At 36.0% G+C, this 9,305-nt stretch overlaps 1 protein-coding gene and 1 long non-coding RNA gene across 2 annotated transcripts; both read left to right on the forward strand.

Moving 5' to 3' along the window:
• Positions 1-2,508: 2,508 nt before the first annotated feature.
• Positions 2,509-5,159, forward strand: LOC107602838 (mitogen-activated protein kinase 4-like). The gene is made up of 2 exons (XM_016295434.1): positions 2,509-3,432; positions 4,821-5,159. Coding segments are annotated over exons 1-2 (870 nt in total). The 5' UTR covers positions 2,509-2,563; the 3' UTR covers positions 4,822-5,159.
• Positions 5,160-5,687: 528 nt separating this feature from the next.
• Positions 5,688-8,606, forward strand: LOC107602839 (uncharacterized). Its single transcript, XR_001611074.1, has 2 exons — positions 5,688-6,699; positions 7,536-8,606. It is a non-coding gene; the product is annotated as an uncharacterized lncRNA (long non-coding RNA).
• The last annotated feature ends 699 nt before the right edge of the window (positions 8,607-9,305 follow it).

A 9,305-nucleotide genomic window follows, 5' to 3' on the forward strand; every position in this document is an offset into this window, starting at 1 on the left:
AAAACTGCATATTCTTCACTGTGTAAACTAAATGTATATTTCTTATTATTAAAGTTACAAAAGTGATTTGATTAACATGACTGACAGCAGGAATATTAGACTGCTGTCACTTTAAGAGCTGCCCGGATCCAGTATACTGTTACAAATGTGTTTTCTTTCTCAGCTGTTTGCTTTCACTTAAGACCTACTGTGTTTAAAAGGATACTTGCATAGACGGGCATTTTGACACATACAAGTGTGTGTATTGAACCGTTCAAGGCCTATAAAGCAGCAAAAATAACTCCCATTCAATATATACCGGTATATCGCCCACCCCTTCTATATACAGTTACTCTTATGTGAAAAATACCCTTATATTTTTGTCATGTCTCATATACCAGAGATACCAAATGAGCCTGGACTGCCACCTGTGCCCCTTTAAAATATAGGTGCATGATACTCCTGGTTGTATTAGTCTAAAGAATCATCAGTGTTTCAGTGTGCAGTGAGCTTCAGTGAATTAAGGGCAGTAGTTCCTTTCACCCATTCACAGAGCGAGTTCCTGCCACTCAGTGCTGAGAGTGTCTGTTCCCCTCTCAGCATGGAGGGAACATTCAGTTCCCAAATCTAGAGGATCACAGATAAGTGGACCTTGGATTCACAGAAGCTTCTGGATCCACATATGCTAGCAGTGCAGGCAGGCGACTGAGAGGGCCCCAGATGGTTATACTCCTTCAATACCACATGGAGAATAAAGATGATGTGGACACTGAACGTCATCTATAATTTTAATAAGGAACCAGAGGGCCCATTTTCCTGTTCAGTAGCTCTTTTAAGATGGCTTGACCAGCGTAAGCAGCCATTTTAAACAGATACTCCATTGATTATAAGAGACCATACTGTAAGCTTTATTATATTGCTAAATTATATTTCTTAACGACTTATGATTGCCTTTGTAACAGATTTAACTTAAGATTGCTTTGGTAACTTGAAAAACAAATGAATACACATGTTTTTAGATATTACACTACTGTTAAAAGTTTGTAATAATTAAAATTCATAACAATAATTAATGTTTTTAAAGATTTAGAAAGACATCTCTTAAGCTCGCCAAGGCTGCATTTACTTGATTAAAAATATGACTACAATTTAAAATAATTATTTTTTTTTCTTTAGAAAAAATGTTTTTATTATTTTAATATATTTTATAATGAAATTTATTCCTGTGATAGCAAAACTGAATTTACTGAATATCAATATGCTGATATGGTGCTCAGTCATTTTAAAGTATTTTAAGTATATATTACAGTATTTATATATAAATATAATAAAATGAAAGTAATCTTATTAATGTATTAAATATTTAAATATAATGTATTAAATATTTTAAATGTAAAAATATTAGTTACACTTTGTAAAAAAAAATTTATTTATCATATTTGTTGATTTTTGGCCAGTGAAATGTGAGGTGTTGACAGCAGGAAATCCTCAGTGTCGAGCCCTTCTCAGCGTGCAAGTTGCAGTTCTTGACCGCACAAACCCAGCGTCACAGACGTTCGTTGGTCAAGATGTCTGATTTATGCCGTTTTTTCTTATTATTGCTCATTTTCAGTCTTTGTTCGTCTGGCTTGTGAACGGTTTCAAAGGTCTTAGTGAATCAGCTCCAGTGAGAAGACAAAGGCTCTCTTTGTAAGCAGGATATGTAAATATCATTCTCGTTTGTGTCACCATCACCCCTCAGATCCACCCTACTGAGGCTGCCTGCTAAAATCTCACAAATAATTCATCACCTGGGCCCAGGGGGAGAGTGGGAGGTGAGAAATAAAAAAAAAGCAGTGTCAAGAATATAAAAAATTGTATTGATGATAACATTAAAGGCACAATATGTAAGATTGTTTTTATTAAAATATCCAAAAATATTTGATGCTCAAAAAACGATGTCAAAGACAGTTGTGCTGCCTAATATTTTTTGTGGAAAACATGATCCATTTTTTTCAGGATTCTTTGATGAATAGAAAGTTCAACAAAAAAAAAGCTTTTATGTGACAGAGAAATCTTTTACTGTCTTTACTGTCACTTTTGATCAATTTAAGGTGTCTTTGCTAAATAAAAGTATAAATTTTATTCTTAGTGACCGCAAACTTTTGAACAGTACTGTATTCTTTTATGTATTTTTAATGTTAATCCAGTAAATAAATACACAAAAGTTTAAAAAAATAAGTATAGTTTGCAAATCTTATTTAATAATGCTTGTTTAATAAGTTATTAATATAAAATGTTTTAATTGATTTTTTGTTTATGCTGGTGGTACAGTACCTTACATTATAAAACACAATGTTTTATTTTAAAAAAACGTAGTCAATTAATGCAATTTTTTTTTAAAACTGTGGAAAAAGAGATTGAAGTGTTTTTAACCTAAAACATTCTTTTAAATAACGCTCTGACTAATTACCAATATGCACCTCATTGTAAATTGTAAAAAATGTTCATATGTGTGCTAAAACGGTGTATGCACTTTTTTCCCAGGTATGATGGGAGTCTGTCATCAGATGCTTATTGGCCGCAGCAGGAGCAGTGCGGCTGCATGCAGAGCGTCTCTGAACTGGGAGAGGCAGAAGACGACGAAGTTCAAAGAGATCCACGAGCGAGTTCAGCGGCCCACATCGAGGAGGCTCAGGTAGACCCTCGCAAGTACTCCCACAGCAGCTCTGCAGAGCGCTTCCTGGAGCAGTCCCACTCGTCTCTGGAGCGCGTCTGCGGCCAGTTCACGGAGCTGGACTGCGGCCGCTCCTGCGATTACAAAGTGGGCTCTCCGTCCTACCTGGATAAGATCGCGTGGCGGGAAGGGAAGCCGCAGCACTACTCTGAACCCAAGCTAATACTGGACCTGTCTCACTGGAGGCACAACAGCATGTCTGCTCCAAGAGGGGGCAGCGTGGAGAAGCTTCTCACCGAGCCTGGAGATCTGTTCCAGGAGATCTCGCGCTGGGTGGAGAGCACGCAGTCTGGGCTCCACTCGCCCGGTTCTCCTCAAGAAGCTCTCACCTCCCCGTGTTCACCTCCTCAGCCGCTGTCTCCTACAATGCTGCCTCATTCTCACATGCAAATCCCAGCGGCTTTGCAACTGTCCAGCCCTCACGACAGCAGGAGGAGTCCTAACCCGTTCTTCACCGCTCCTCCGTCTCTGCTGCCCACTTCTCCTTCCTCGCCTCATCACGGTTCATCAAATTACCCGTCTTCCTCCATACGTTGTGAAAATGATGAAGAGCCCTCACAGCTGGATCCTTCCGGGGAAGAACATTTTGACCTGGACATGTTTATCTCTCAGGCTCTGAGGCTGTGTAGTCAGAGCGAGGTACTGGCAGAGAACCCGGACGCTCCCAAATCGAGCAGCATTACACAAACTCCAACGCCTGAGATGGTCAAGGCTCATGGTTGTCATAAAGAGCACTGGTAGAGGAGATCTTTGACTTTTTAATTATTTTGCTTTTAGTACAACTTAAGGTGGAATGAATCAATGTGAATACCGCGGACCTTTTGAGGAGTTTTTTTTTTTTTTGGGAGAATTTAGATTTATTACCCGAAGCTATGATTCTGTATTCCAGAAGAAATCTGAAGTGTTTACCTCTAGAATGAGGATAACCTGGCAAAATAACATCTGAGATCTCAAATAGGATTTGATTGGAGCCTTGAGGGCACATGATGATGGGAAATCTTTTTTCTTCCCTTATGAAACTTTCTCTCTCGAAAAAGCAACAAAAACGTCTGTTCTTCCGAGAAACTTTTGCATTCTGTCAAATAAGTTTTTGCGAGACATCTGTGGGCTCATGTTTGATTCCCCACATTTCTCTGAACTATTCCGTTTGAAATCTTTTAGGTGAATAAATTAAAAACTACAATTTAAAACAAAATTTTGTTAGAGAAATTTTGCAAGTTTCTTATGAAAATGTGCAAGTACATTTTTTTCCTCCCAACTAATTTTTCCCATAACTATATCTCTTTAGGCACTCTGTAAATTTAAAACTAAAATGTTTTATTTAATTATAGTGCTGTCAAATGATTAATCGCGATTAATCGCATCCAAAATAAAAGTTTTTGTTTACATAATGTGTGTGTACTGTATATTTATTATGTATATATAAAGACACACACATGCAGCATATATTTTGAAAATATTTATATATTTATATTCCTATAAATTATATCATATATAAATATATTTAACATATAAACGTAACATATTTTTCTTAAATATATACATGTGTGTGTATTTATATATTATTATTATAATAAATATACACAGTACACACATATGTAAACAACAACTTTTATTTTGGATGCGATTAATTGTTTGACAGCTACTAAACTTACTAAAAGCATTGAGCAAGAGTGAAGGCTATATCTTTTAATTTTGTCATTGTCGTTGAATAAATTTAGTCTGCCTCATTTTTTAGTTTATTGTTATTTATTAAATAATTAATACTCGTGTTACACACTTCTATTTTTTTTTCCATGTTGGCTAAAAAAATGACACTTTTGATAAACGTATTTTAAAAAGTTTTCACTCACAATGAAATAAAGATGGTTCATTCCACATAAGGTGGCCACCATGTATATGGGACATTTTGTTGCTGATTTAAAAGTGTTATTTAAATGTGAATTTCGGAAGATATTTCAGTATTCTCCCATTCAAGTTGACTGGGACTTTGGTATAGATTAGTCTGACCCACTCAATCTCAATAACTCCATCATTGTACACTTTTGTCTGAAATATTATTCATGGCTGTCAAATATGTCTGCATAGGGTATTTCTACAAATTTTTATTTAAAACAAAAAATAGATTTCCCCCCATCTTCCACTGGTTGGCCAAACAGATAGTCCCACACCAAACCCGCACCACTGGTTGCTGTGTTGTAAGAAAAAAAATCCTCATCTTCAACATTAAAACATCAATCACCAAATTAAAACAGGATATCAGCAGATTGTTATTCTTTGTAATTTTAATTCCCATAATTTAATTAGTTAAAATGCAGACAACTTTCACAAAAAAAGTTCCAAAAAAGAAAGGAAACAGCAATACAGTACATATGCAGATATGGGGGTTTTGTTAAAACTAAAGCCCTGTCTTAAGATGGTACCAGACAGTAACAGCATAGCATTCACATCATGGCAATAGAGACGACACACAGCAGGCAATCAGCAGGCCAACAGAGGATTGGGCTACATTCTATTTTCAAGTGCAGATAAGAACAAGGAAACTTAATAAATGATATTAGTACACTATAGGAGAATGTCACTAGGCTGCCAAAAACAGTTAAGAAACCTTTTATCAACACACTGGTTGTGGATATGGATGATTTAGTTTCTGTAAGCCTTACATAGCGATCTCTTTGTATTTGTCCAATCATAACATGTCCATCTAAAAACACAGAACGGCTTTGAAGTTTCTGACTGTGATTTAGTATAGTAGTGGTTCACATGCCATTCAAAACTCAAAACTAACTCTGTGGCCAAACTACTGCAGCCTCATGTTCGGTTACGCAAATACCTGAACGCAGACGTGATTCCTAAATTCAACGCAACTCTCAGCATTGCCGCAAGGGGCACTTACATCGTCAAAATAGCGTAAATTACTTGTGGATCAACTAGTCATGACGCAGCAACAATTTATTAACATTTAGTTTGACGCCAAAAACAGTTAAGAAACCTTTTATCAACACACTGGTTGTGGATATGGATGATTTAGTTTCTGTAAGCCTTACATAGCGATCTCTTTGTATTTGTCCAATCATAACATGTCCATCTAAAAACACAGAACGGCTTTGAAGTTTCTGACTGTGATTTAGTATAGTAGTGGTTCACATGCCATTCAAAACTCAAAACTAACTCTGTGGCCAAACTACTGCAGCCTCATGTTCGGTTACGCAAATACCTGAACGCAGACGTGATTCCTAAATTCAACGCAACTCTCAGCATTGCCGCAAGGGGCGCTTACATCGTCAAAATAGCGTAAATTACTTGTGGATCAACTAGTCATGACGCAGCAACAATTTATTAACATTTAGTTTAATGTCAGATACATTTAAAAATTTAATTTAACCGCTCTCTGAATATTGAGGTTTGTTAGCGCGAGACCAAAACAAGAGCGCCAAGCGTCTGCGTTCGTGTATTAGCGCAAAGAATGTTTTTTACTGCGCATGTGGAAGATTTCACAAACCAAACAAACCAGTAGCAGAAAGGCAGATTATATCGCCAGGTTGATGCAAAATATCGGATGCAGGTTAGTAAAAAGTTTTACTGAATCTTGCTGTGTCCCTGTCTGACTCTAAACGGTGTTATCGCCACTGCTGGTGGAGGTCCGATTGACCTCATTCTGGCAGCTCAATATTGCATTTCAGGGAAACAAAATTACAAAGTTATTCAGCCTTACTTTTCAAAAAATAATCATGAAAAACTGGTGGAATTTTAACAACTCACAACCACTCGCTCTCACACAAGGGAGAGACATCCCTGGGCAAGAAAAAAAACAATGGATATATGGAACCAATCCACATTACGGTCCCCTGCCTGAACTTTTTAGACTCTTTTCGATAGAACCATCTTTAAGAAATTGTTCAGTGGTATTCAGCACTGAATTTTCTTAATATAGTTACTGGTACTTCAACATAATCACTGCTCAGGAGCCCAGATTACTCTCCATGTGAGAAGTCACCACCCAGGTAGAACTTATATATGTAGAAAAATATAGTTTAATGAAATTTATATCTATTAATTTCTTTTATCTTTTTTTTTTTGTATCATATCCACCATGTAAAGTTGTCTACTACATATAGCAGGATCATCATGATTCACTCTGCTAAACACAAAATGACATGAAACACCTTTGCACAATGCCTGGTTATTTCATATTTAATTTGTGATTAATAGTTAGTCGATTGGCATTTTTAGGCAACTGCAATGAGTTATTCTACAATATGATTACAATGTAAACACCACAGTACTGAAGTTACTGTATCCAACAAACAGTAAAGCACAACAAGGCAAATGGCCATATAAGCATAGATTTGTTCTTGATGAAAAATAAAAACAAAACACACAAAAAAGAAAAAGAAAGAAACAGCAACACTTTGCATTGGTTCAAAGCCACACGTTTGTACAGTTTCCAAATCTGGTGACTTATCCCGAGGCAGATTACAACAGTGTCTGACAAACATCTAAGCCCAGTTGACCTGATATCACATGGTCATTTGATGTGAGCCTGGCCATTTTTGGACTGAAATCATGAGACTTTTTGGTTTCTTGTGGTGTCAGGGCGGGGCCACAAATAGGTCGTTAAATATTGACCTTTTGACACATATGTGCCACTGAATCACATACTGACCTGATGTTAAACAAACTCCTCTTCTGATAAAACTCAATGTGATATTAGAACTGAAGGCTGAATCAAGTATCTGGATGCTGATTTGATTTAGGCCTGGCATCCAACACTGCCTCTCAATACATCATATATGTGACGTGGGTAAATCTATGTTTGTGTGTTTGTGTCACCACCCAGGTAGAACTTATATATGTAGAAAAATATAGTTTAATGAAATTTATATCTATTAATTTCTTTTATCTTTTTTTTTTTGTATCATATCCACCATGTAAAGTTGTCTACTACATATAGCAGGATCATCATGATTCACTCTGCTAAACACAAAATGACATGAAACACCTTTGCACTATGCCTGGTTATTTCATATTTAATTTGTGATTAATAGTTAGTCGATTGGCATTTTTAGGCAACTGCAATGAGTTATTCTACAATATGATTACAATGTAAACACCACAGTACTGAAGTTACTGTATCCAACAAACAGTAAAGCACAACAAGGCAAATGGCCATATAAGCATAGATTTGTTCTTGATGAAAAATAAAAACAAAACACACAAAAAAGAAAAAGAAAGAAACAGCAACACTTTGCATTGGTTCAAAGCCACACGTTTGTAGTTTCCAAATCTGGTGACTTATCCCGAGGCAGATTACAACAGTGTCTGACAAACATCTAAGCCCAGTTGACCTGATATCACATGGTCATTTGATGTGAGCCTGGCCATTTTTGGACTGAAATAATGAGACTTTTTGGTTTCTTGTGGTGTCAGGGCGGGGCCACAAATAGGTCGTTAAATATTGACCTTTTGACACATATGTGCCACTGAATCACATACTGACCTGATGTTAAAAAACTCAATGTGATATTAGAACTGAAGGCTGAATCAAGTATCTGGATGCTGATTTGATTTAGGCCTGGCATCCAACACTGCCTCTCAATACATCATATATGTGACGTGGGTAAATCTATGTTTGTGTGTTTGTGCTGGTTTTATGGGTTCTCCTTAAGTGATTTTGGCTGTTCCGGCACATACAGGTATTTATATTGGCATCATCCATTGGGCTCTAAGAACATTACATATTATTGCTAGACCGAACTACTAGCATCCTTTATATACTATCCACAATACAGAGACAAACTGATTACTTTAGTTTGGATATTGTTTAGACTGTAATCACAAACACTGTCAAAGACTATGGCAATTAAACTTGATCATCACAATCTTTGGCTATTAATCTTCCAAAAAGAGATTTTAAAAAAAAAATCACCTATTGATATGTATACAAAAGGTGAATTACAGAAAGTTTAAAATGTAATACCTCAGATATGACTCCTAACCAGCTCATTAAATATTTATCTTTAAATGCCGGTGATTTAGTTTTCACTAATATGAGGATCTTTTAGGGTAGGCAATGAGATAATTATTTTTGATATATGCTCACAGGATTATGGATGTAGTGTCTTGTCATAGTTAAAATAGTTTTTTCATATTTGATATTTTTCATATGCTTGGAAAGCATACGTTTCATGCAACTACCAAACCTGGTCTAAAGTCTCCTTAAATGTAAAAATATAAGACCACGAAATAAGGCAAAACTAAAAATCTAAAATCCATAGCTAAATATATACACAGTAGAAATTATAGTAGCATATATAGTTCAAAATATGATTTAGTCTTCACACCTCTTGTGTTTCTATAAAGGTATGAATGGTAAAAATAAATACAACAATAAAAGAACAGGGAATTCTTACACATTAACCACTACAAAAATGATGCATCTTATAATATTTCTTGTATTATGAGAGAGCACAGTTTTGTCACTTGTCTTTTATGTGGCATAGAGGGTTGACTGAGGTATGATTTTAGCAATGCAGCTAATGTAGGTTTTAAACAGCAGGATGCTTCTCAGTGTCGTTTATGTAGAAGTTTGATGTTTCAGCGAATGGGA

This window comes from Sinocyclocheilus grahami, unplaced genomic scaffold (assembly GCF_001515645.1).
Source record: "Sinocyclocheilus grahami isolate Dianchi unplaced genomic scaffold, SAMN03320097.WGS_v1.1 scaffold336.1, whole genome shotgun sequence".
Classification (NCBI taxonomy): domain Eukaryota; kingdom Metazoa; phylum Chordata; class Actinopteri; order Cypriniformes; family Cyprinidae; genus Sinocyclocheilus; species Sinocyclocheilus grahami.